Source organism: Ochotona curzoniae, unplaced genomic scaffold, assembly GCF_017591425.1.
Source record: "Ochotona curzoniae isolate NIBS_2020 unplaced genomic scaffold, NIBS_Ocur_1.0 contig_2321, whole genome shotgun sequence".
NCBI lineage: Eukaryota > Metazoa > Chordata > Mammalia > Lagomorpha > Ochotonidae > Ochotona > Ochotona curzoniae.
In genome coordinates, this window is record NW_024465421.1 from 7,855,929 (window position 1) to 7,883,232 (window position 27,304).

The window sequence follows — 27,304 nt, forward strand, 5'->3', positions numbered from 1 at the left end:
TGTCAGCACCCTGCCTTCCGGGACCGCGCCGCGCTTCCGGGTTCCTTCTAGGAGTCCGGGAGGACTTGGCATCTCGGTTCCTGTGGCGAGGGCACCTGGCTGCCGGCTAGCTGCTCCAGGATGGTTCCCAGTTCTGAGTTTCAGCCTTTGGGATCGATCTGCCACCCCTTCCCCCTCCTCCCGCGCCCAGTTAATATGAAGAGGGACGTGAGGAAGGGGTTCAGGCTTTGCTGAGGTAAGCCGACTGTCCACCTCGGAGGTGCCCGTCTGTAGGAGAATTGGCCTTATTCCATCTTTGCCAACCCGGGCCGTCCTTGAAGTAATTACAGTTTTCATCAAGCGATGCTAATGCTTAGTAATTGTATGTCTGTGGCGGAGACAGAGGAAGATCAAAGCGAAGTTGGGGTGGCTAGTTTCACTGTTCCCACGGCAGCTTCTCCCTGGGTAGTGAGTGGGTGTTTCCAAATATGCGGTCTGGGACCAGGAACCTCCTTCCACGAACCAGGATTTTTAGTCATCACTAGACAGTTTGGCCTTCAGTATGCTTCTGCAGTCCCCCTTGATTTTGGCTGTCCTCTTCACCTGCCAGGGAAGGCAGGGGTAAGGCTGACCATGACCTTTTTTTAATTTTCAATTTTTAATATTGTTTCCATAGCTGAGAGAGATTCATGCCCTTGTGGTCTTCGGTTTAGGGTGGGAAGGGTTGAGGAATGGAGAAAGGTGGGTGGAACAAATGTTTTAATTTTTTTTCCTTCTGTTTCTGCAGTAGTGGAAGGGAGGGGAACCAGTCCTTGCTGTCCAGCTACATTGGCATTCAAGGATTTGGGGCCCGTCCTTTGCCGTAGAGCCCCTGATGTGGAGAAGAGTCTTCCAAGGATGTTGCTTGAGTGGTTTTGATAGTTCTGAGACATTCCCATCTTCATTGTAACACGGTTGAGAAAATCTTCCTGTGGTCTGTTGGCTGTCCAAGTCCACTTCAGTGCATCCCCAAGACCCAGGAACATGGTCAGGAGAGTGGTTCAACCTGTTCTGCCCTCCGTCCCCCAACGAGGCTCTGGACATCCTCCGCTGGCCCAGATGACATCCTCCGCTGGCTGTCATGTGCCCTGTGTGCATCTGGACATGCTGTCCACTGCACAGGCATCAGCAACTGAAGAGGTCAATCATGATACATGTATTCCAAGGTCAAGACCACATATATTCTATTTTCCCTGTGGCCGGGGTCTGAGTCCAACGACCCAGTTTAGGAGTCATCCAAGAAACCTCACCTACTATGACTTTAGACTTGACCCTTGTAGGCACCAGCCAATGCATGTACTGGTGGATGCATCTGCCTAGTCAGTTCTGCCCCAGCCCTACCTCTCACATGAATTGATGGAGGCTGCAACCTGGCCCAGTCCAGCCCAGCCCAACCCAGCTCGGTCTTCACACACACAGCCTAGTTAGGGCGACTCCACAATAACTCCCAACCAGACCTGACTGAAGGGACAGCACGAGACGCTTGATCTCAAGGTCAGACTGGGATCTAAGCCTTTGTTAATGTGCTCCCTGCACCTCTCCTCGCCAAAAGATGTTTGAACCCTGAGTCCCAGGCCTTAAGAGCATGGAGTATTCTGCAGCTACACGGCATGTTGAGCCCACATTCTGTGTGGCCTTGCCCTCGTGGGGCTTCCTGCAGTGGCCCTGCCCTGTCACACGTCTCTCTCACAGTTCTGTTTGTCCCCAACTACTTATGTAGTTTAGGCAGAGGAAGCCTCAGTACCTGCACAGCCATGCTGATCACACCACCAGCTTGGCTCTTTGCTGAGGCCACATACACCTGCGCGTGGCTTTCCTGGAGCCTGGCTTGCAGCCTTACTCACTTATTAGAGGGTGGCGTGTGTATGTGTTTGCATGTGTGTGATGCTAACTAGAACATTTGGTTCAGGTATCTTGTAAGGCCACAGGATGGTGGAGGAATTATCACGTGGTGGCAAGAAGCAGAGACAGCAGCTAAGCTAAATGGAGCTTAAAAGACCAACTCTGTCATGAGAACAACCTTTCCAGGGTGCATCCCTCACAACCTGAAGACCTCTGGCTGGCCCTACTCCTAGACACCATCAGTAAAAAAAAATATTTTGGGTCCGGAATAGTAGCCTAGTGGCTAAAGTCCTTGTTTTGCATGCACTGGGCTCCCATATGGGTGCTGGTTCTACTCCTGGCAGCCCCGCTTCCCATCCAGCTCCTGGAGGAGGCTCCTGGCTCCGGATTGGCATAGCATCAGCCGTTGCGCTCACTTGGGAGTGAATCATTGGACAGAGGATCTTCTTCTCTGTCTCTCCTCCTCTCTGTACATCTGCCTTTCCAAAAAAAAAAAAAAAAATCTTTAAAAAAAAATTATTGGGCCTGGCGTGATAGCATAATGGTTAAGGTCCTAGCCTTGAACACAGCCGGGATCCTATATAGGCGCCGGATCTAATCCCAGCAGCTCCACTTCCCATCCAGCTCCCTGCCTGTGGCCTGGGAAAGCAATCAAGGATGGCCCAAAGCCTAGGGACCCTGCACCGGTGTGGGAGAACCGAAAAGAAGTTCCTGGCTCCTGGCTTCGGATCCGCGCAGCACTGGCCAGTGTGTGGAAGGGATCCCAGATCCTTGGCAGTGCCCTCATGGTACTACCTTTGCTTCCATCACCTCCCTGAGAGGGAAGGCTTACTTTCTCCTGGGAGCCACCAGCGAAGTGGCTACTTAACTGGACAAGCCCTCTGCTTGCCTGGCTTCACAGCTGGATGGGGACGAAGGGTCTGGGTGGAAGGGGCACTCGCTGGCTCCTGCCTCTTGTCTAAAGTGTGGTTTTGTGCCTGTGACCTGACCTCCTGGGTCAGGCAGGGGTGATGTGGGTGGGCCACAGCTGCCTGCCCGCCTGCTGTGCAGATCGCAGAAAACCCACCCCGTTACAGCACTGCTCACCCTGCGGTCAAGTGAGAGCACATCGAGGAAACATTTGCTCTCAAACAAGAGAGGAAACTCCCGCCCAAAGGAACTGACAGGGATGGTACGGGTGGTGAATGTGTGTGCTGGGGGTGGGACTGGCTCTGCAGAGCACTTGGGCTGCCTGATCTGTCCATGCTCCACTGCCCAGCCGGAGGACAGCCAGATGGCTGCCACCAACACCCTCCTGTGCAAACATCCTGCACCCAGACGAGTAAACAGGCCTCCCCGGGCCCCCGGAGGCTCCCTCACAGCTTCTGTGTGCTGCAGCTCTGGGATCCAGGGTCCTGGACTTTGGCCACTGTTTTTACTCTGGGCCCCCTGGCAACAGGGTCATCCATCTTGGTTCTTCTCTGTTTGCGTAAACAGGGCTGGTGGGCCCATGTGGTTTGAGTACAGCCAGGGCTCCGCTCTCTTGCCCTCCCAAAAGCAAACACATCACAAAGGATCTTTGTAAAGGTCCAGGCAAGGCAGCCCTGTCCAGGCAAACAGAATCTGCGTCAGGAGGTGTCGGGGCGGGAAGGGAGGTGCAGGGGGGAGGGGCTCCCATGTACCCCACCATGCTGAGAGGTGAGTGGCATCCACATATGGGCACCAAATGTCTTGACTGTGAGAGCAGAGGGTCTGACACCTGCAGCAGAAACCAAGGCAGGGGCTGTTAAAAAAAAAAAGATATTTAGGGTCCTAGGGCCCGGTGCGATGGCCCAGTGGTTAGGGTCCTTGCCTCGCACGCCCAGGATCCCATATGGGCGCCTGTTCTAATCCTGGCAGCTCCACTTCACTTCCAGCTCCCTGCCTGTGGCCCGGGAAAGCAGTTGAGGACGGCCCAAAGCTTTGGGACCCTGCACCCGCGTGGGAGACCCGGAGGAGGCTCCTGGCTTCGGATCAGCTCAGTTCTGGCCGTTGTGGTCATTTTGGGAGTGAATCATCGGACAGAAGAACTTCCTCTCTCTCTCCTCTCTGTATATCTGCCTTTCCAATAAAAAAAAAATAAAAAAATAAATCTTTAAAAAAGATATTTAAAAAGGGCAGGGAAATGTATCCCTTCATATCCCGAAGGCCTGCCACCTTCCCTACCTTAGCATTTGTCGGTACAACCAAGAACTCGTCTCAAATCAGGGCAGGGTAGAAGAGAGAAGGCTGCATGCTGGGTCAAGGACACAGATCCTATTCCTGCGTTGGTCTGAGCCAGCTGTACACCCTCTGGATGGCACCTTTACTTCGTTGAGGGTTTTTTTTTTTTTTTCCATTGGGAAGCAAGAATGATGCCGGCCATTTATTGCCGAGCATCTTGGATACCAGTGAAGTCAGCAACGGGACTGTGGAGACAGAGACGCCAGGGCTGGTGAGGAGCCCTGATTTGCTCCCAAGTGCAGAAGGAGTCTCAACCCCCTCATTCCCCTTTTCACTGCTCCTGTGGCTTTCTTTGATGACTTCAAGGCTAAGACCAGACAGGGGCCCAAGTGTACAAAAACCATCTGCACTGCTCAGGGACATGGGTCCTGGCCTGGTGGTCAGCTCGAGGCCAGGAGTCAGGGCTGTGCTCAGAGTTGCCACCTTTCCCAGTATCTCTGCCTTGGTTAGAATCCAGGCAAGAGGGGACAAGCAACAACTTGTTCCCTGCTCCCTCCCCGGGGCAGACCTTGGCAGGAGCTCTCAAAATGACTGTGAACGCCTTTTCCATTCCAAGGCAATTCACACTTGTTTAAATTTCCACAGGGTGCAACTTGTAGTCTGCGTAGGAGAAAGATCTGGTAACATCTACAGACAGAAATTCATGCTTGGAGGCCAAGGTCAGGAAGGTTAAGTGCAGTTCAGAGGCTCTGAAAAACAACTTCCCACGATGATGTGGCAGGTTCCCCTTGCATGATGACTACTGCCTCTTTTCATGCCAGTTTTTGTGCAAGAAATCTGAGAACACTTAAAAAAGATCGAATCATTCAGTTTTGAAAACTACATGCTTTTTCAGTTTTAGCATTCGTAAAGCTTTTTCTTTAAAAGACATTGATTTATTTTATTTGACCGATAGAGTTACGAGAGAGAGAAAGAGACAAAACTATCTTCTGTTCCCAAAGGAACACAACGGCTGGGACCCGGCCAGGCCAAAGCCAGGAGCTTCATCTTGGTCTCCTATGTGGGGACAGGGGCTCTAGCACTTGGGGCATCTTCCTCCGCTTTCACAGACACATGAGTAGGACGCTAGATTAGCTGGATCTTGAACCAGCACCCACATAGGATACCAGTGTCTCAGTGACTTAACCCACTATGCAACAGTGTCAGCCCCTAAAGTTTGTGTTTTTGAACACAGTCTTAATCCTCCACTTACACACAGTCGGCGGTTGCTTTTGCTCTGCAGAAGTGGGGTTGGGTACTTTTGGTACTGTGGCCTGCAAGGCCTAAAATGTCTCTAATTCATTCCAGAAAAAAAAGTTTGCCATCTCCTGTTTGAGGAAACAGCCAGCGCCTGGGCAGGTGTGAGGGAGGAGGTCAATATCGGCTGAACCCCCCTGTCATCTGCACAGCACCCCCACTTAACTGTGCCTGATGGCCTCAGATGCTTTTGCAATATAGCAGTAAAGTTGAGTACTTTAGACAGTGACCTTGTGGCCAGAGGGGCAGGATCTCAGACCAGTTGTGGTTGACCACACCTGACTTCAACCCTTGTGCCTTCCAGGATCAAGTCCTCTTGTCCAATAGCATCCAGAGTGACAGCCAGGGCTGGGCCCCTGGGAAGAAGACTGGAGGTTCTTTCTCCAAAGGAACTAGCCAAGAGACAAACTTTGGATACTGCAGCTGGGTCTCCAGTTCTCAGCAGATCAGCTATAGGCAACACAGAGTGGACAAAGTCTACCTGCACCACAGCCCTGTGGTCAGCCTCCTAGCACCTCAAACCAACACCGAAAGGGCTGGCAGTATGGCACATGGTGTGATGGGTAAGCCACTGCCTGCTTTGCTGGCATCCCAAGTGGGCACTGGTTCGAGTCCTAGCAGCTCCACTTCCCATCCAGCTTCTTGCTCATGCAGGAGTTCCTGGGAAAGCAGAGGAAGATGGCCCAAGTGCTTGAGCTTTTGTACCCATGTGGGAAAAGAAGCTCTGGGCTCCAGGGTTCAGATTGGCCCCTGCTCTGGTCATTGTGGTGATTGGGGTATTGAACCAGTGGATTAAAGATCTCTCTCTCTGGCTCCCCTCCCCCCAGCCTTTGTAATTCTGCCTTTCAAATAAATAAATACATCTTAAAAAAAAAAAAGAAAGAAAAGAAAGAAAGGAATGTTGAGGTGTTTGGGGGAAACCGTCTTCCAGGGAGCTGCGGTGAGTTTGACAGTTTAAGGGTTGAGAAAGGGAAGGAAAGGATCAGGACACAGCCATGCAGTTCACCCCCTCCATGGCCTCAGTTAGGTGTGGGATACAGGCATCTTTTTTTTTTTTTTTAAGAATTATTTATCTTTATTGGAAAGGCAGATATACAGAGAAGGAGGGACAGAGAGACAGAGATCTTTCATCTGCTGGTTCACTCCCCAAGCAGCCACAACAGCCAGAACTGCACCAATCTGAAGCCGGGAGCCAGGATCCTCTTCCAGGTCTCCTACATGAGTACAGAGTCTTAAGGCTTTGAGCCGTCTTCGACTGCTTTCCCTGGTCACAGGCAGGGAGCTGGATGGGAAGTGGAGCAGCCAGGACACGAACTAGTGAGCATATGAGATCCTGGTGCATGCAAGGCTAGAACTTTAGCCACTAGGCTATCTATCATGGCAGGCTCTGGGACCCAGGGATTTTAGCTAGCGGTCTATCAGCTAGAACTGCCTGTTCCTGTTGTGAGTTTTAGCAGTGAGAACAGCATGGCTACAAAGCATCCATTGCCATTGCAGGTTCCCAAGGTGCTTCCTACTTTGTGGCTTTGGTTACTCATGTTTGTTTTATAATTTGCAGGATGCTTTCCCACTGATTCTTTTGCTCCTTTTGAAGTTTTTAATTGATACATAATTGTTCCTGTTTCACTTGATCTTAGCCAAGAGGCCAAGAAGCAATAATTGCACATGTTTTTTTTTCTTTTTTAGCTACTTTGTGATGCTTTGTTACAAGTATACAATGTTTACTAATGAATAAGAGTGAGCAGCATTTCATTTATGTTTCCTTCAAAATTTTACATTTCCTTGTGTTGGGAACATATAAAAATCCTCCCTTCTAGCCCTTTTGAAATCTCCAGTAAATTGTTAATTACAGCTGCCCTACTGTGGTACAGAATCCTAGAACTGATTCCTCCCACCTAATTATAATTTGATGCCTGTTACCCCCCTTCAGTCCCCTCCTTCCCTTCCCGGGTCTGTTGACCTCTTCCATGATTGCTAGATCTTCATCGATGTGGGACGACAGGTTCTAGGTCCACATTTAAAAACAGGCAAAACCCACAGTTCAGCAACAGGCTGGGGGTGAGGGAAGGGTGCTTCGAGTCCAAGATCTCTGATCGCTGAACAATGTCCTACCAGTTTGTTAATTTTTAAACAGACTTGGAGTTCCTCTCTGAGTGTTACAAACTAAGCAATAGTTTCAAAACACGATTTTGAAAAGGACCCAAGGAAAGAACTGTGGCAAAGATGGCATTTTATATACATTCAGACTTACTTTAAAATTTTTGTATATTTGAGACTAGTGTGGAGAGAGGGAAAGAGAGAGTCTCCCACCTGCTGACTCACTTTCCAAATGCCAGCCAACAGTGGGGGCTGGACCAGGTTGAATTCAGGAGTCAGGAACTCCAATGTAGGGAGTAGATTACCTGAGCTGTCTCCTAGGTGTGCCTTAGCAGGAAGCTGACATTTGGAGCAGAGCTGGCACATCCAGGCCCTTCAATATAAGATGGGGGCATCCTAACCAGCATCTTAACTGCTCGCCTGTTAACAACTGCTAGCAGGTTGACAACGGGAAATACCGTAAGGGTCTCCTATGTGGGTGTCAGGGGCCCACATAGTTTGGACCATTATCTGCAGGTGCATTAACAGGTTGCTGACTTGGGAGTGGAGCAGCAGGGACTCAAACTGACCCTCCATTATGGGATGTTGGTATAGCAAGTGGTGACTTAGCCACTGTGCCACTATGTGGGCTCCAAAATTCAGACCCCTGGATTCATTTAGAATTGTTAATTTTAAAACTTCAGAGACAATTATAACTGACGTTAGATGAAATGAGTAATGAAAGCATTATTCTTTTAAAAATTATTTTATTTGGAAAGGCATATTTACAGAGAGAAGGAGAGACAGATCTTCCATCTATTGGCTCACCCCCAATCAGCTGAAACTGAACTGAGAAGAAGCCAGGAGCCTCCTCCGGGTCTCCCACGTGGGTACAGGGTCCTAAGGCTTTGGGCCATCCTCGACTGCTTTCTCAGGCCACAAGCAGGGAGCTGGGTGGGAAGTAGAGCAGCTTGGACACAAACTGGCTCCCATATAGGATCCCAGTATGTGCGAGGCAAGGATTAAGCCACTAAGCCATCATGCCAGGCTTAAAAGTTATTCTAAACAGTAAGATATAAGGCTAAAATACTAACTCAAAAATTATTATCTCTAACATGTAAGAGTTATATTCTAATAGTTTGTTTACAGAAAGGCTGTTGTAAATTTGGAGCTTGTTTTCCCAATTAATACAATCACAAATTATGCTCTCATTGCAGCTAAGCTAAGCTAAAATAGAATGTATATAAAACAGTATTTTTTTAAAAAAGATTTATTTACTTTTTAAAAAAGATTTACTTATTTTTATTGGAAAGGCGGATATACAGAGAGGAGGAAAGAGAGGAAGATCTTCCATTCGATGATTCACTCCCCAATCGGCTGCAACTGCTGGAGCTGAGCCAACCCGACGCCAGGAGCCAGGAGCTTCTTTCTGGGTCTCCCATGCTGGTGCAGAGTCCCAAGGCTTTGGGTTGTTCTCGACTGCATTCCCAGGCCACAGATAGGGAGCTGGATGGGAAGCAGGGCTGCTGGGATATGAACTGGTGCCCATATGGGATCGCAGCGCATTCAAGGTGAGGACCTTAACTGCTATGCTATCGTGCTGGGCCCTACAAAAGATTTACTTACTTTTATTGGAAAGGCAGATTTACAGAGAGAAGGAGAAACAGACAGAAAGGTCTTCCATCTGCTGGCTTCTCCCCAAGTGGCAGCTATGGCCAAAGCTGATTCAAACCCAAGCCAGGAGCCAGGAGCCTCTTCCCCATCTCCGATGTGGGTGCAGAGTCCCAAGGCTTTGGGCCATCCTCCACCACTTTCCCAGGCCACAAGCAGGGAGCTAGAAGGGAAGTGAACCAGCCAGGACATGAACTCCGTATGAGATCCAGGTGTTTGAATGTGGAGGATTAGCTAATTGCGTTATTATTCCAGCCCCGAGATGAAACATTTTGTACAAGCACGAAGAGTTAAGGGGCTGCAGATTAAGCCACCACCTGCTATGCAGCATCTCATATTGGAGAGCCAGTCAGTTTGAATCCTGGTTGTTCTGCTCCTGATTAATGCAGCTTGGAAAGGTTCAAGTACTTGGGCCCCTGACATGCACGTGTGAGACCCAGATGGAATTCCAGGATCCTGGTTTTATCTGGTCCAGGCCTGGCAGTTGCTGTCATTTGAGGAACGAGTCTGTGGATGGAAGAGCTCTTCCGGTATCTCCCCTTTTCTCTGTCTTTCAAATAAGTAAAGTAAATCTTTCAAGAAGGAAACTAATCAAACTGGGCTAGAAACACCGTTCTGTTCATTTGAGATGTTACTATTTGAAGAGTAGCCCATGAGTAAGGGAGGAGATTATGTGATTTTGAGGGGGCTGGCGTTGTGGTGCAGCTGATGCTTGGCACTATGTGAGTTCCCAGTGAGCACCTGGTGCCAAGTCCTGCCTCGGTTCTGATCCGCCTTCCTGCTCATGTGCCTGAGAGGCAGCAGATGATGGCACAAGCGCTTGAGTTCCTGCCACCCACGTGGAAGAGTCGGATGGAGCTTCAGGTTCCTTTGCTGGCCGTTGTGGGCATTTGGGGAAGAGAACCAGTGAAAGATCTTTAGCATTACTCTGCCTTTCAAGTAAATATTGTTTCTAACTAGAGAGCTTGACAAGGGAGTAACTGGATGATGAGTGGTGATGGGCAGGGACGTGCGACAATGAGTACACGTTTTCCTGAGAGATGAAAGCAGTGAGCTGGCAGGCAAGCCATTTCTTAGGGCGGGGGGTTCCGGAGGGTGGAGAGGGATGGTGCCACTGGCCCTGCATTGTTGAGTCACTGTGAACTGGAGGACTATCTGCTATGTATTCTAGTCCTACATACCCTATTCTATTTTTCCTCCTTGTCTCCTCAGTTTTTATTTTTTCTTTTTATTTATTTGAAAGGCAAAGTGACACAGATGGGAGAACAGATGTAGGAGAGCAGATAGTCCAAGAGAAAGGAGCAATCTTCCATCCACCAGGTCACTCTCCAAGTGGCCACAACGATCGGGGTTGGACTGGGCCAGGCTGAAGCTAGGAGTCCGGATGTCCATCGAGGTCTCCCACACCGTTGTCAAGGGCCCAAGTGCTTGGCTTGTCTCCCATTGCTTTCCCAGTGCATTATCAGAGTTGGGTAGGAAGCAGAGCAGCCGGGACCAGAACCAGTGATCCTTTATTGTGATGCTGCTGGTGGCTGAACCCACTGAGCCACAACACCCACCACTGCCTTCCCAGTTTATGGTAACCGTTCATCTTTGCTATAGCAACATAGACATCGCCCTCTCCCGAAACTAAGACAGAAATGTAGTTTGAGGGCTTGTAAAGGGATCCAAAGAAAACAGCGAGGAGATGGCATCTGTTTCGCTAGACTGTGTTTCGTACACAATTGGTAAGCAGGGAATGACAATAGTATCACATCAAGTCCTGCTGGGTCACACGAAGGAGGTTTTCAGCATGTGGGTGCTTTGCGCACTAAGCAACAGTATCTAACACAACCTTCCCACACAGCCACTCCTGTGAGCTACCTTCTCTTCTTCCGGTCAACCAGTGCTCCCTGCAAACCACACACTGACAGGTGCTTCCCGAGGTCACAAGGTATTAACCTCCATCCTTTCTATTCAAGGGTACTATTACCTCACCTCTGAGGGTCAAAAAGGATCCAGAGGGTTTTTTTTTTTTTTTTTAAGCTTCTTCCCCTTTAAAGAAGAGGACACACAAGCCTCTGGCTGGAAAACAAAAACAAAACCTGGAACCCCGAGCGGGACTCGAACAGCCCCCACTGCTCCTCATGGACCACCGCCTGTGCACACAAAGGCCGGAAGTGCGGCCGGCGTCCCCCGACTCCTGACATGCCCCCTCTAGGACCCCGGAGGCCTCCCGTCTTGGTGGCTGCCTTCCTCAAGCCTCCGGATTCCCGAGGCGTGTGAACCCTCCCTCCCGCACAACTGGGGCAGCGAAATGAGTTCAAAGAAGCCAAATTCATTAGCTCATATTCCGCTGGAAATGTGCGCAGAGGGGCTGGAGCATGGGGGTCATTGTGCTGGTGAGACCCCAGCGGTGGGAGGGTTGGAAGGACATGCCACTTGACAGGACCCCACACCCCAAGCCTGGTGACAGGCCCCCCACACCCCGACAGGACCCCACACCCCAGACAGGACCCCATACCCCACACCCTGGTCAGGACCCCATGCCCCGTGACAGGCCCACATGCCCCGTGACAGGACCCCATGCCCTATGACAGGACCCCATGCCCTGTGACAGATCCTCACACCCCGTGACAGATCCCCACACCCCGGACAGGACCCCACGCCCTGTGACAGATCCTTATACCCCGGACAGGACCCCATGCCCTGTGACAGGACCCCACGCCCGTGACAGGACCCCACACCCTGTGACAGGACCCCACTCCCCGTGACAGGACCCCACGCCCTGTGACAGATCCTCACACCCTGTGACAGGACTCCATGCCCTGTGACAGATCTCCACACCGGATAGGACGCCCCAGGCCTGGGAGGAAAGAGCACCAGTGGGATGAAAACTTGTGTGCTTCAAGTGGCAGGAAGCAATAGCCATTCCAACCAGAGAGAGAAAAATAAGTGTGTGCTCATTATTAGGATACCTATTACTCAAATAAATAAATAAAGTAGGTGCTGGAGAAGAGGTGAAAAAATTAGAATCCACGTGCATCACCGGTGGGAAGCGGGATGGCTCATTCTCTGAAAGAAAAATACCCATCACAGGACCCAGCAATGCCAAGTCTAGTGAGATGTTTAGTGCCAAGACCTGGAAACAGGGACGTGGGCTCTTTGTAAATTTGCATTTTTGTCATTGACAAAGTATCTGGAGAAGACACAGTTCTGTGTAATAATCATTAGTCCTTGCTAAAAAAAAAATTTTCTTTAAAGGCTGGAATTTCCAAAAGCGGATTGTTACCACAATACAAATACTTGCAAATATTTGTAGGTGGTGTTAACTGATGCTTCGCAGCTGGATCTGGCACTAATACGTTGGCGCAAAGCTTCTGTTGGGATGAATGCATTCTCAGGTCTATAGTGCAGCACGACTGCTTCAAGATCACAGAGTTGGGTCCTCAGGGTTCTCCCTGCCGCTAGGGGGAGCCCGATCACACTCCATCAGTGGGTCCATGGCGTCCTCTAGTGGCAGTAACACAACATGGCCATTTGTTCTAGTGTACTTGCTTCATCTCTAGAGTTTATGAAAGCATCACATATACAACAGATACACAATACCACATTCTTGGATGAATCAATAAATGAGCATAGGTGATAGAAAACATTATGTATGATGACCATTAAGTTCTCTGTGGCTAGAACAGCAAGTGGAAAATAGGGTTGGGAAAGCAGAACTGAGCAAAAATAAAGAGGATCTTAACAGGAAAGCCATTTAAGTCCAACACAGGTTGGTGTTTTCTGTCTAATTTGTGTGTGCCATCCTGCCGTCCACCTGGTGAATCATCCCCTGAGGAGTACTAAGGTAATACTGGGAGACTGAAGAGTTCCTACAGAAATCTTTCTCAGATTGCACTTGAGGTTGGTCCACATTTGAAGGTGGTGGTGCTTTGTTGTGTGAGAAGGAGGAGACCATGGAAGGACTTGTGTTTGGTTCTCTGGGCTCCCTTTTCCTCCCTGATGTGCCCTGTTGATGCCCATGGTTCAGCTCCACTCCCAGGCTGTCACATTTGTCCGGCCCATGCGACGTTCTCCTCTCAGCCATGTCACATCCAAGAGTTGGGGGTAATCTGTCAACCTCTTCTTGGAGAGCTGTTTTAAGCCTCCGGACATCCTTTGAAGTCCAACTCCCTCCAGGAAGTTTCCTACAAGTTTTTGGATCTCTCTGTGCTTTTCTCCTCCCATACACCTGGCCAGAATTTGGAGATTTTTTTTTTAAAAAAAGATTTACTTATTTTTATTGGAAAGGCAGATCAGATTTATGGGGAGAAGGAAAGATAGAGAGAAAGATCTTCCATTCATTGGTTCACGTCCCAGATGGCCACAATGGCCAGGAGCCTCCTCTAGGTCTCCCATGCGGTGCAGGGTCCCGAGGCTTTGGGCCATCCTCCACTGCTTTCCCAGGCCATAAGCAGGGAGCTGGATGGGAGATGGAGCAGCTGGGACACCAACCAGTGCCCATATGGGATCCTGGCACTTGCAAGGTGAGGATTTAGCGAACTGAGCCATTGCAAAGGACCTAGGATTTGGAGATTTTGACCTTTCCTCTCCACCTGTCCTAGGCCCGACCCATCTTTCTGGTCATATTTGGAGCCACATCTCATGTTCTGAGCTACATTAGCCCTGACTTGTTTGTGCGGACTTTGATTGTTTCTTTGACTTGTAAAGTTTGTTCTATCACTTTTATTTGCTCAAGGTGTCATCCTATCTTGAAATTTCAATTTCTATGCTTTAATATTGTTTTCTTCCCTTAGAGGAAACATTTTGCCCAGAAAAGAGGAATGTGCATTTATCAGCTTTGATTTCTCAGACTGGACCCAAAGATTGATACATAAACATAGCTTGCAAATTGAGGCTTTCAAGAAAGACAAGATGGTCCACTCAAGATTCTGAAGGCTGAGAATGAATTTTTCTAAGATATCAGTGTGGAGGACTGATTCTGGGAGGCTGAAGGAAGGATGCACAGGACATTCTCATTGTGTATGAAGGAAAACACAGGCCACAGCCAGTGGAGGCCCGAGATAGAGAGGTCACATAAAGGTGACCCAGATGACAAATCACACTCAAACGGACTTGGATGAGGCCCAAGAACGTTGGGGTTGATTCCTTTTCTTTGGGAGTATACCCTGGAAAGAGAAAGCCTGGCAAATAAGTCCTGGTTGTGTCTGGTCCAAGGCCAATGTGGCATGAGAAAGGCCAGTATGGTTGGAGTCCGGGGCTGTGTCTTCCAGGGAGCAAGGCAGTTCTGGGGGAAACTGAGGCACAGAAGAGGCATGGGTTTGTGTTAAACAGGCTGCAGAGTCGTAGGACCTCCCAGTCAGGCCACAGCCATGTCTGTGGTGAGCAGTGGATACCTGAACAAAGCCGAGGAACTAAGTGGTCCAAACCATATCTGAGATGCCCCAGGCCCAGATGCCAAGTGAACATTGCTTTGAGTGGGTACTAAGACTTCCTGATGAGTCAAATGATACAGCTGAGTCACATTTTAGGATTTGAAAAGACTTTGCTCTGTTGTGCTACCCATGTTGCTTATTGTGAATTAGGTTTTTGCAGATCAGACAATGGAGGGGGCCAGTATGGATGAGGCATTTGTCAGTGAAGGTCAGCGCAGAAGACACCCAAGCCTTCTGTCCCCACCCCGCCACTTCTCTGGCCCTTATACCGCTGAAGATACTGATCTCTAAAGTTCAGTTCTCTCACGTCAGGCAGAGAGGGGATGGCTACTGGTGCCGTGGAGTCTGCACTTTGCCTCCAGCCCTCGCTTTCTGTCTCTGGTCCAAGAGTACTGTGAGGGGCTGGGCCAGACTGCGGTGCTCCACGTGGCACGAGTAGGGTGCTCGGTCCTGAGGGGACACTCCCACCACCACCCAGGCTTGGTAAGTGCCCTTTCCGCTGGGGAGCACGTATCTCTCTAACTCAGACTTCTGCACCTCTCCGGCCCGAGTCCAGTGCAGACCAATCCCTCCTGGGTAAAAATCATAGGCCAGACACTTGAGGGTCCTGTTCCGTCCTGGGACCATGTGGCTGGTGACTGTCACTGAGGGAGGATCTGTGGAGACACAGGCATGGTGTTGAGGGCGTGCTGTGGCTTCTTCCATCCCCCACTCCCTGGTTTCAATGATTGGTCGAGCTCTGAGCTCTATTCAAACCCCCTGCTTCTGGGCACTCTCGTCCCCCAGACAGTCTTATTTCTGAAATACAACACAGACCATTTTCCCTACCAAGACCAGGGAAGGCTGATGCTTTCCTTATAGTGTTTCCTGTGGGATCAGAAAATTTCTGTGGCTGCTCTCTCCCCTCTCTGCCCCACCATGGGTGGATTCCTCTTTGATGGCCAAAGTTCTGAGTGAATACACTTCTCTATTACCCTCCACCCCCAAACTTCAATGGCCTGACAGCTGTCTCCTGCCCCGCCTCCCAAAGCCCGGCTTCCTGGTCCTGTCTGCAGCTTTGCTTGTCAAACTCTTTCCTCCTGCACTGCGTGGTCTTCTCAGATGAGCGTCCCAGCTGGCGGCTTTCAATTCTGCTCACACGTTCTCACTTTGAGTGTTTCACAGCAGACATTTTACACACTTGCCTTCTCTACCACTGAGACAGGAGGTATCAGCAGCACAGAGACGACTCTGGCACGTGACATCTGAAATACGGGGTCCGAGTCCCAGCTCTGCCCCTCACTGGAGTGTCAACCTCTGATCTCAGCTTCCTCTTCTATCACTGGGAGGTCTCCCTGAAGATTGGCTTTCTTGGCCAATCCTGCCTAAAGTTTTCATAAACATTCCGGTTAAAAAACTGAATTTATTTGAGACACACAGAGAGAAAACCATTTGCTGGTTCATTCTCTCGATGCCTGCCAACAGCTGAAACTGGGCCAGGCAGAAATGGGAATTTGGAAACTCCATCCCGGTCTCCCATGTGCATGGCAGGGACCCAACTGTGTAAGCAGTCATCATTTGCTACCTCCCAGGGAGGCACTGCCAGGAAAGCGGAGTCAGGATTGCCATTGGGACTTGAGCCCAAACACTGCATTGTGGCCTTTGGATCTAATGCTCACCCCTTCCCAGAGAAGTAATAAATCCTGGGAGGTAAGAGCCTGGAGATGAGGGACTGCCGGTGCAGATGGCAGCAGGCTGAGATGTTGCCCTGTGCTCCAAGCCCGATACCCCCTCCTTTCTCAGCTCAGGACTGGGGAGCAGCCATGGGAAGTGAGGAGTACCTTGTTGGTCCAGGTGAGTTCTGCTGTGGTTCAGGTACCTCCGCAGCATCCCTGGGCACTCCTCTTCCAGGTAGGCCTTGGCCCGCTGCACGTACGCTGGTTCCGCTTCCCACTTTTTCTTGGTGTTCAGGGCTGCTGGGTCCAAGGCAACCCAGGCCGGTATCTCCTTGTTGAATTCGATGAAGTCGTGTCCGTCGTAGGCGTACCTCCAGAATGCTCCACTGCTTCTGTTACTGTGGAGCTCACAACCGAACATTGCCTGGAAGGTGTGAGACCCTGAGGCCTCCCCGGACCCCGCGGGGAGCCAGTCAGTCTGAGGTCAACTCCATCTGAACAGCTCTCACGCCCCCACCCTTTGTAATGCAGTTGGAGGAGAAATTTTTGAAATCTAAGCATGTAGCTCCTTTCTGGGTCAAATAAGTCACAGCAGAGGGAGGCGGGCAATCTCTGCTTTGGTTTCCAGACTCTCCATTTTCACACCTTTCAGATTTTATTGTTTTCTTGTTTTCTTTTGGACAAGGAGAGATGAGCTACACTCCTCTAGCCAGGGTATTTCACAGAGCTAGAGGCAGATTTTTCGCTCTTCTGCATCATGGGGAAGCTTGCTTGTTTTGTTAGGAACATGATACAACATGCCCAGATGCATTGCCAAGTTAAATAGAAATGATTGGCGGTTTTATATAGCTGGGTGGAGCCAATCTCTTTTATTCCACATTTCTAGCACCTCAACCCCCATCGCATGAACAGTGACTCTCAGAAATTGACTTCCTGGCACTAGGGGAAGAACGCAAGCTCTTGGTTCTAATCATAAAAGCAGGCATGTGTCTCAAACCGGTTGGTGCTGTTGATTCTCAAGCCCTCTGGGCTTAAATCCCAGATCTATCCCCACTCCCACTTGACCTTCTGCATATCTGCCTGAGTAATGAACCTCATTTTGCTTTACTTTTCCCATTTCTGAAATGGCAATGGTGGTAGCACTATTTTGGAGGGTTATTGGGAGCGTCAAATGTGTTAACTGTTGTACCAGGCACATAGCAAGTGTTCACTAGATGGTACCTGATATTATTTTCCGGTAGCCTGATTTCACTCTTTGTTCATCCCCTTTACTCATAGTGATTCAGCCCAGCACTTCCGTCTCAGTCAACCCAAGTTTCTCCCACTGTCTAATCCGAACTCCTTGGTTCTCCTCACACAGCATAGACCATTTTCTTCATACCAAGCCTTCCCATTCCACATCCTTCAGATTTCTGCCTAACCCTTGTCTCCTTTTGCAAACCTTCCAATCCCAGGTAACTTCTCAGACGTTATGCTAAACACTACCCTTGAACACTCACCCTAAAACAATTAAACAGCAACAGTTCACCAGGCCTGAGATGGGATGAGGCAGGAGGTTGGCAGGGTTTGGCAGAAGGAAGAGTGCTGGGCCTGGAGACACGAGAGGCTGTCTCTGTGCAGCTTTGCCAGCAGCTGCTCACATACGTGTAGGCAGGACCTCGCCCATGTCTGCTGCTTGTAGATGGAAGATCTTTATGGCTCTGTGTAATAGTCTGTGGTTTTGCATCCAGCATTTAGTCAACTACCAGGTTGAGCCATGTTTTGGGCTAAGTACTTTGTCTGATCAGTCTACCAAATTTCAGTTGAGCAAATACCTAACCTAGGCCATGGCCTAAAGGATTAAGACGGATATAGGCACATTTTGCAACATTTCTTGGAAGTAAATTTCAGTGCTCCTTTTCAGACCAAGTGGCTAGGAAGCTTGCTCACTGTCTAACAGCTGGTGATGGCCTGAAGTCCCCGTGTGAAGTCAGGTCTGACTGATCCCCAGCGTTGGCTCATTTTCCACTCACTCAATGACCCCAGATGGGAGTGAGTCTGACATCTTCCAAAATAGGACTGCCCTCAGGCAGGTGAGGATGCAGAGATGAGAGGTCAGAGGTACCCGGATAAAAGTAGATCACTTCCTGCCTGAGCTGAGGCTTGGGTTGAGAATGGGACATCTATAGGGAAGGGGAGACACAGATGTGGGGTGGAGGGAAAGAATGTGATGTGGGCGTGTCTGTGTTTCCATTCACACTTGCCTCTTGAGCCAAACCCCTGGACCCCAGCAACACTTGCCTCTTGAGCCAAACCCCTGGACCCCAGCAACACTTGCCTCTTGAGCCAAACCCCTGGATCCCGACAGCTTGCAGTCCACTGACCTTTGCTCGCCTGGTAGTAGTTCATAGCATCTGTCAGGGTCTCCAGGAAGATTTCCTCCCTGGCCTGCTGAAGCCGACTCTCCTTCTCCCAGTCCTCCATCTCCTCCAGCTGGCTCCACGGCCCCAGAGGCTCTGCCTTCCTGCTCTCGCTGTCATAGTGGAAGAAGGCCTGGTCGTTGAGGAAGGCAGTGGCCTGGAACTTGGGGAAGCCTTTGCTGGGCCTGGATAGCCCAGTGTAGAGAAAGGTCAGAGAGTAAGGACCTGAAAAAGAAGAGAGGACGCAGAGGGCTGGGGTCCACATGTGGGCTTCCGACAGAGGAGCTGCAAGGGATCAGGAGGGAAGGCCTGCTTCTAGGCCCTCTTCCTCCCAGCTCCCAGCCTTACACTGTGGGAGACTCGCATGGTCGAAGAGGTCTGCCCTTAATCTGGGGGTGATATTGCAGAGACCACCCGAGGCCTTCACTACATCATTTCCACTGCTCAGCACACAAGGTGGTAATGATACTTTTTTCATCCTCTTTGTAGGCACTTTGGGACCCTTATGACTACATTCTGGCACAAAGGAAAATGGATGGAGGTGATGTTTTTCTTCTGGCGTGACACCCTATGAGTTGACCTTCCCTGCCTTTCTTCCTTTGGATGATGGCCTTGGAGGCCGCTGAAGAGACTCGAGATGCAAAAAAGCCTAGAGCCCCGAGTTAGCCTGCAGGGGAGAGGAACATGGCTGGATCTGAGGTAAAGTGGATGTGGGTGAGAGGTCAACATTTGTCTGGTGAAAACTCAAAGTTTTCTTTACCACTGGAGCACAGTTGTAATCCAACCTGATGAAACATACAGTCAGAAAACATTGGAAGGAGAACTTGCTAGAAAACTCAAGAAATGATCCAGAATGGGTCAGCAAAGAGTAGCACTAGGCTGGATCTCAGAATCTTGGTACAAAGCAGAGGCTGGGGGTCGGGGGACAGTTCCATCATTACTTTGATAACTAATTCCTAATGTGACTTAGACGGATCTTAATAAGGTTGGTGGGGGCATACGGTGGGTTTCTGGATCAAGTACTGAAATTGTTTAAAAAGTGTTCATGTATTCATTTTTTGTTGGAACAATGGAAGGGCAGAGAGAGGGAGAGAGAGAGACAGAGAGGGAGAGAGAGAGAAACTCTTCTATTTGTTAGTTCACTCCCCACATGCCTGCTGGGATTGAGCCAGGCCACAGCCAGGAGCCTGGAGCTCCATCTTGGTCTCTTTCATGTGTAGCAATCACTTAAGTATTTGAATCTCCATCTGCCACCTTTCTAGTTCATCAGCAGGAAGCTGGATCAGAAGGCAGAGGTGGGCCTTGATCCGGCACACTGACACGGAAGGCAAGTGTCCGAAGCAGTGGCTAAACCTGCTACACTACCGTGCCTGCCCACTGCAATGATTCTTGCTGACTCACTTCTAAGTGTGATGAACACTAAACCAGTAGACCCTCAACAGATCACATTACCCTCTAGGGGTGGGCCTCATGAAGTCAATGGATGATATTAAAAGACCGGAATCCCCCAGAGGAGCAAGAATTCTGCCTTCAGACTCATGAACACATTGTCAACCCTTTCCTGGGTCTTCCACCTCTACTTTGCCCCACAAGTTTAGGACTGCCAGACCTCACACTTGGGTGCCAGTGCCTCAAAATGAATCTTTTTCTCTCTCTGCCCCCATGAGGGTACTTTAGAAAGTTCATGAATAATTGAATTAAGGGATTTATTTCAATATAATTTGTTTTAAGATTTATTTATTTTTATTGGGAAGGCAGATATACAGAGAGGAGGAGAGACAGAGAGGAAGATCTTCACTGATTTACTCCCCAAGCAGCTGCAATAGCTGGAACTGAGCCAATCTGAAGCCAGGAGCCCAGAGCTTCTTCTGGGTCTCCCACGCCGGTGCAGGGTCCCTAGGCTTTGGGCCGCCCTCGACTGCCCTCCCAGAGAGAAGGAGGGAGAATCTCCCATCCGCTGTTTCACTCTCCAGTTGCCTTCAGCGGCCAAGGCTGGACCAGGATCCAGGGACTGGGAACTCAAGTCTTCTGTGTGGGTAACAGGGATCCAACTACTTGAGCCATGGCCTGCTGCCTCCCAGGCACACTGACAGGAAGATGGGATCGGGAGCCGGGGATCGAACCCTGGTAGTATTCCAGAATGGGATGTAGGCATCCTTATTACCCGCCCCTTACACAGTACACATCCTCTGGGAATCCTGACCAAGGCAGGTTTTGCTGGAGAATGTAGGTAAGATGCTACGCGCGATTGTCCTATTCTCATGTCTTGTAAAAGTCACAAATTTTAAACACCTGCAATGCAGAATCATGACTTTATGTACTTGATCCTAAACGTTTGCAAGCCATAAGCAGCCCCAGTCCTTGGCGCTGCTCTCCTGGCCTCCCCACCCTGCTCTGCTGGGTCATCCCTCCCTGCTTCTCCAGGGCCCGTCCCTCTCTCTGTCCACTCACCCACTTGGGTCCCCTGGGGGACCGCTGACCCTAGGAGGAGCGGCAGAGACAGCAGGACAGGCACCATCTTCCCTGGTGCCTGGCTGGAAGGTTCTGGACAGAATGCAGGTCTTTCACTGGGCCTGGACCCGAGCCCAGGGGAGGTGAACCCGCAGGCCAATGAGAGGCTCAGCTTGTGCTCCTCCCCCGACCTCCCATGGCGAGAAAAGGGGAAAGACTGGCGGAGCGGTGGTGGGGGGAGTGTGAGGCCCTGAGGGCTGCAGTAGGTCCTTAAACTAAGAGCTATGAGGGTGTGTGTGTGTATGTGTGTGTGTGTGCGTGTGCGTGTGTGTGTGTGTGTGTGTGTGTGAAGGGGGCCCATGGGCTGGAAGCAAGGTGTGGGTAGTGAGTGGTACCTACTGGGATGTGTGGCACGCTTTCGGCGGGACTTCCATGCTGTAAGATCACACTTCATCCCTCCCCTCTGGGAAAACTCTCAACAAGTTCCAGAGTATGGGCCTGTGTAGACCCCAGCCCCAGCAGGCCCATCATTCCCACACGCCTCACCTGTCGGGGCTCTGTCCGAGGGACATTCACCTCCCTCCCTTTCCGTGGTGGACAGTCAACCATCCACCCGCCTGGACGCCCCTCTTCCACCCTGCCCTTTGCAGTCACCCCATCGCCTTCTCTTCCTCCTTTGAGCAGTTCTGTACTAGGTTTGGCTCAGGGAGCAGATGTTCCACACAGCGAGTCAGGTGCCAGGTGTCCTGGCAGTGGCTCCCGCTACTAATTCCTGAAGTCGCGTTAACTTTGTAGATGTTCTGTTAATTCACTTTGTAGCATCTGCTGCCCTCTGCTGGCAGTTGCAAGTGTTTGCAGGAGTAGTTCTGGGGTGTGATTTAAAACTTTTTTTTTAAAAAAAAGATTTATTTATTTTTATTGGAAAGGCAGATATACAGAGAGGAGGAGAGACAGAGAGGAAGATCTTCCATCTACTGGTTCACTCCCCAAGTGACTGTAACGGCTGGAACTGAGCCAGTCCGAAGTCAGGAGCCAGGAGCTCTTCCGGGTCTCCCATGCGGTGCAGGGTCCCAAGGCTTTGGGCCGTCCTCGACTGCCTTCCCCGGCCACAAGCAGGGAGCTGGATGGGAAGCAGGGCCGCTGGAATTAGAACCAGCGACCATGTGGGATCCCGGCGCGTGCAAGGAGAGGACTTTAACTACTGCACTACTGTGCTGGGCCCCTAAAACATTTTTTAAAAAGATTTATTTATTTTAGTTGGTAAGGCAGCTAGGGACTTAGGTAAGTTGCTCCTCCTCCCTTCAGCCTCACCTGACATATTGCTCAGAGTTCAGGAAGGGCGGCATTACCCAACAGCCACACACACACACACACACACACACACACACACTCAAAGGGGTAGGCAATGGGTGGCCAATGACCTGCAATTCATTCTGTGTTTCCTGTCTCCCAGAGTCTCCAAAGACCAGGGTGTTAGCACTGTTTTGACTCAACCATGTTCCAAAATGATAACAATTTACAAGCCACTCCCTTACTCCTTGGACAACTAGTCAACCCACAGTAAAAGTATTGGTAGAATAGGTGCTGATGTAGTTTAATAGCAAAGAATACCCCTCCCTTCCTTCCTTGTGGACACAGGCGAAGAATAAAAACTGAAACATTTGTCGCATCCACCTTCCTCCACACCTGACTCTCCCATCTTAATCAAAGGCCCAGATGGGTGTGCATCCCTCTCAACTAATGTAAACAATATAAAATGAAAATAAAAACTTCTTACGTTAAAAAAGGTATGAGTGGGAAATTGCTGCTGGGAGAGGTGATTCATCATGGTGCTTGAGCTTTATGCTGTGTTCTTGCTGGGCAGACAGAATGAAAGGCCCTGTCTGACCTTGACCCAGACTGTGAGCAGTGTCGAGAGAGAAGTACTGGGCCGGCGTTGTGGGGTAGTGGGTTGGGCTTGCTGCCTGATATACCAGCATCCCATATGGACATGAGTTCATGTTCCAGTTATTCCACTTCGGATCCAGCTCCCGCCTAAGGGTCTGGGAAAAACAGTGGGAGATGGCCCAAGTGTTTGGGCCCCTGCCACCTGTGAAGGAGACCTGGATGAAGTTCCTGGACGAAGGCCTGGCCCAGCCCTGGACATTGTAGCCATCAAGGGAGTGAGCCAGCAGAAGTGTCTCTCTCTCTCTCTCTCATCTGATTTTCAAAATAAATAAGTCCACTTTTTTTTTTTTAAAGTGAGGTGGGCCTGGTGAGATAGCCTAGTGCCTAAAATCCTAACCTTGCAAGCACTGGAACTCCATATGGGTGCCAGTTCATGTCCCGGCTGCTCTACTTCCTTCCAGCTCCCTGCTTGTGGCCTGGGGGAAATCAGAGCAGAGGCGGTCCCGAGGCTTTTATATCCTGTATCTATGTGAGAGACCTGGCAGAAGCTCCTGGCTCCTGGCTTCAGATCGGCTCAGCTCCAGCTGTTGTGGCCACTTGGGGAGTGAACCAATGGATGGAAGATCTTTCTCTCCGTCTCTCCTCCCCTCTGTAGATCTTTCCAATAAAAATAATAAATAAAATTTAAAAAGTGAAATAAGCACTCGCTTCCTCTGGACAAAGGGCAGTGTTGCTTATAGCTCGTACTCAACACAAGAAGCTGATGCCAATGGCTTCTCTCCATGTTTCTTAGCTGAAGAGCTTGGAGAGTAGGTGAGGCCTGCACTAGGTGGCCCCATGGTACATGCGTGGCTCATAGAACTCAATAAACATTACTACACAAATGTAGTGTCCTTCCTGTCCCCTCCCCCATTACTCATGGCTTCTGTCTGCAGCTTTTCTGTTCAGGTCAATGTCATTCCTACCACCTGTGCCCCAATCACGCCTACTTAGGAGATATATCTAAGCATATATCCTCCGGGAGCCAGATTCTTGTCATGTAGGGTTTTTTCTCTAATCTGACCCTTCATTCTCCCATGTAGGTGTGGGGTCCGAATACCTTGGGCCATCCTCTACGACTTTTCCAGGCCACAAACGGGGAGTTGGAAGGGAAGTGGAGCAATCGGGACATGAATCAGTGCCTATATGGGATGCTGGTGTGTGCGAGGTAAGGCTTTAGTCGTTAAGCCATCCAGGCATTTCTTTTCTTTTTTTAACAAAAGATTATTTTTGATCCTGGTGCAATGGCTCAATTGGCTCACCCCCTGCCTTCAAGCACCAGGCTCCCGTATGGGTGTCAATTTGTGTACATCTGGAATCCTAAGGATCCTCTGGTTCATGAACCTGAACTAAAAACCCCTCTCTCCTCCTCAATCTCCTCTGAACCTAACAGGAAGAAGGTCTGATTGTTGAAGTGGGTAAGCGGTCCGATATCTAAGGAGAAATCATGGGATTTGAACCATGAGGTGTAGAGAAAGTCACAGCGGGAGGCCCTGGGAAAGAGAGAGGACTTTGAGATGTGAAGTCAGCTGTGGAATCTCACAGCAGAACAGCAAGAGCTCGCGAAGGAAGACCTGGCCTGTGGGGTCCACAGCTGCCCCGCGCCCCTTCTTCTTGTCAACTCCCCGCACTACAGACTCATGTGGGCAGGAGGACTTGGCCTTGTGCGGTAGAAAGTGCAGGCAGAAGAATTCCCTGGAAAATTCAAGCAGCGCGTCAGAGGAGATCCGCGTGAAGTCCAAGCGGGTCGCTGCCTCAGTGTCACAAGGCCGACTTGTTGCCAAGTCCTTGCCTTGCTAGAGTGCTGAGAGATGCACCTGTTGGCTGGAAAAGTTACCGATTTAAAACCCGCACAATCTTTGGAAGTCACTGAGGGTGTGGTTTTATTTTCTCTCTGTGTGATGATGGTCAGGGACCAGCTGAGCTCCTTAGATAGTTTCGTGTGGTTTCCCAGATCCAGTAGAGTTCTGGGGGAGATATTTTCCTTCCACTTTCCTTCTGCTGGTAAACTTTTTTTCCCTTGCATTTCTTACTGACCTGCAGAGCAGCTCGTTTCATCTCTGTCATGGTCAGGGTGCAGGGTCGCTGGACTGGCATGCTTCTTTATGCTCCCTGTCACTGAGGGGTGCCTGCCCCCCTGGCACATGTTGTCAACATAAGGCCGTGGGAGGAGGCTGGTCTCATCTGGTGGGAAGAGAAGAGACAAGGAGGGCATTGTTGATGGGATAAAGAAGTGGAATGAGATCCCCATGTATCCTTGGGGGCTTCTCTTGTGGCACTAACCCTCAGAAAATTACGGTGAAAGAGAAGTTTGTTTTGGTGTGTTTCGTAGAAGCTTAGAAATAATTCGGCAGACCCTTCTTCTCCTTAGCCCGTAGCACTAACCTCAGCCTCCTCGCCTAATTCCCACACTAACCCAGGGCTGTGGACATTTATAAATGGAGTCATTATGAAGGCAGGAGAAATTTATGCAACTTTGAAAAATGTCCCTATTCCTGGGCCCTGTGCGTCTCCCCACTTTCCACACCCACTTCAGACTTTAGACAAGGACGTTGGTCACTGTGGCTGGGCCATCTGTGCAGCCCAGAGTGCTGGGGTCACAGCCCTTGGCTTTCAATAATATGATCCCATGCCACAAGAATGCAGTAAACACACCTGACTCTTGAGGTAATTTGGCAAAGATGAAGAGTCTGATTTCAGAACCATTTTTGGTTCCTATCCTACCTTTTTTTTTAAAAAAAAGATTTCTTCAGGCCCAGCGGCGTGGCCTAGAGGCTAAAGTCCTCGCCTTGAACGCTCAGGGATCCCATATGGGCGCCGGTTCTAATATGGCAGCTCCACTTCCCATCTAGCTCCCTGCTTGTGGCCTGGGAAGGCAGTTGAGGATGATCCAAGGCCTTGGGACCCTGCACCCGTGTGGGGGACCCAGAAGAGGTTCCTGGATCTTGGCTTCAGATCAGGATAGCATCGGCCGTTGCGCTCACTTGGGGAGTGACTCAACAGACAGAAGATCTTCCTCTCTGTCTCTCCTCCTCTCTGTATATCTGACTTTCCAATAAACAAACAAACAAATAAATCTTAAAAAAAAGATTTCTTCTTCTTGTTATTGTTGTTATTATTATTATTTTGAAAGCAGAGTCACACAGAGAGCTGTAATGGCCAGAGCCTCTGGGACTCCCATGTGGGTTAGAAGGGCTCAAGGACCTGAGCCATCCTCCGCTGCTTTCCCAGATCATAAACAGGGAGCTTGATTAGAAGTAGAGAAGAACTGACACTGATATGGGATGCTGGTGCCACAGGTGGAGGATTAGCCTGCTGCACATGGTGCTGCCTCTCTTCCTACATCCTGCCTTTCCCACTCACTGCCTAAGCTATCTTTGCAAGGCATTTCAGCTGTATGTGGCTTCATTTCCTTACCCGTCTATAAAGACACAGTTAATGCCCACATCATGGGATTGTAATGAGGATGGAATGAGTTAGTATTTGATAGGGATTGGCTCACAGTGAGGGTTGGAGTCCTATGTGCCTCACCTTCTTTTCTTCCTGGTCTTAAACTGCAAACAACAGACTAGATGTTTCAAGGCCTTAAAACCTGGGTGTAAGTCTGTTTCTCTTTTATGAAACTAAGCTCATAAGCAAGCAGTCCAGTGCTGGTGAAATGTCCTCTGTATCACCAGGGCCCCGGAAACTTTCAACCGTAGTGGCTTACATCCTCAAGAATCAGGGTTCAAGATGTGTTTTCTGAAAGTTTCCACTGAGCAACTTTGACACCTCATTGGTCACCTCTAACTGCAATGAATGCTGAGATGTTGCCTTTTCACTAGGCACTTGGATTAAAATCAGGCTTTCCTTACAAAGGGAAAAGGGAAGAGTGGAGGTTGGGTAGACAGGTTGTGATCAGGGAAACGGTGGGTAATAGAAGAACTCCACTGCTGTCTTGCTGTCTCTACAGACCACAGGATGGGTGATTTGTGTGAGAGGAGGCGTTGATTTAGCTGACTGCCGGGGAGGCTGGCCAAGTCCAGGAGTGGGGCTGACCTGTCCTCCTCATGACTGCCATGGAATGGCAGAGAACATCACACGGAGAGAGTGGGGGAGGGGGTCAGAGGGAGCTCACACTTACAGCAAAGCCACTCCCACACTAACCCGTTGATCCACTGCCCTGTGACTGCAGTAAGCCCCGCTCTGGAGGCAGAGCCCTTCCCTCTCAATAATCCCCCCACTCAACACTGCTGCTCAGGGACTGAGTTTCCAGCACATGAAGCCGTAGAACACTGAATAGTCCTATGTCGTGAGGGGATGTTGACAGGCTCTGAATTTCCTGTCCTGTGAGTGGTCTTGTCACATCCCTGCCAAGTTTATTCATGGG

The 27,304-nt window shown here is 50.0% G+C and overlaps 1 protein-coding gene and 1 long non-coding RNA gene across 2 annotated transcripts; one reads left to right on the plus strand and one right to left on the minus strand.

Annotated features, from left to right (window-relative positions):
• Window positions 1-213: 213 nt before the first annotated feature.
• Window positions 214-24,015, plus strand: LOC121151502. The gene is made up of 3 exons (XR_005883180.1): window positions 214-235; window positions 19,048-19,257; window positions 23,979-24,015. It is a non-coding gene; the product is annotated as an uncharacterized LOC121151502 (long non-coding RNA).
• On the minus strand, window positions 14,128-21,107 carry AZGP1 (alpha-2-glycoprotein 1, zinc-binding). The gene is made up of 4 exons (XM_040972938.1): window positions 21,010-21,107; window positions 18,523-18,783; window positions 16,325-16,600; window positions 14,128-15,160 (listed from the first exon to the last, which is right to left on the minus strand). The coding sequence occupies exons 1-4, from the start codon at window positions 21,074-21,076 to the stop codon at window positions 14,832-14,834; spliced, it is 933 nt and encodes a 310-aa protein (XP_040828872.1). The 5' UTR covers window positions 21,077-21,107; the 3' UTR covers window positions 14,128-14,831.
• Window positions 24,016-27,304: the final 3,289 nt, after the last annotated feature.

Excerpts from the sequence above, each read along its gene's own strand:
- AZGP1 (XM_040972938.1), bottom strand. The coding sequence starts at position 21,076 with ATGGTGCCTGTCCTGCTGTCTCTGCCGCTCCTCCTAGGGTCAGCGGTC. Across the intron at positions 18,784-21,009 it reads CCCCCAGGGGACCCAAGTGG|GTCCTTACTCTCTGACCTTT; the intron begins GTGAGTGGACAG and ends CTTCTTTTTCAG. Across the intron at positions 16,601-18,522 it reads CTACTACCAGGCGAGCAAAG|GGTCTCACACCTTCCAGGCA; the intron begins GTCAGTGGACTG and ends GGGAGGCCTCAG.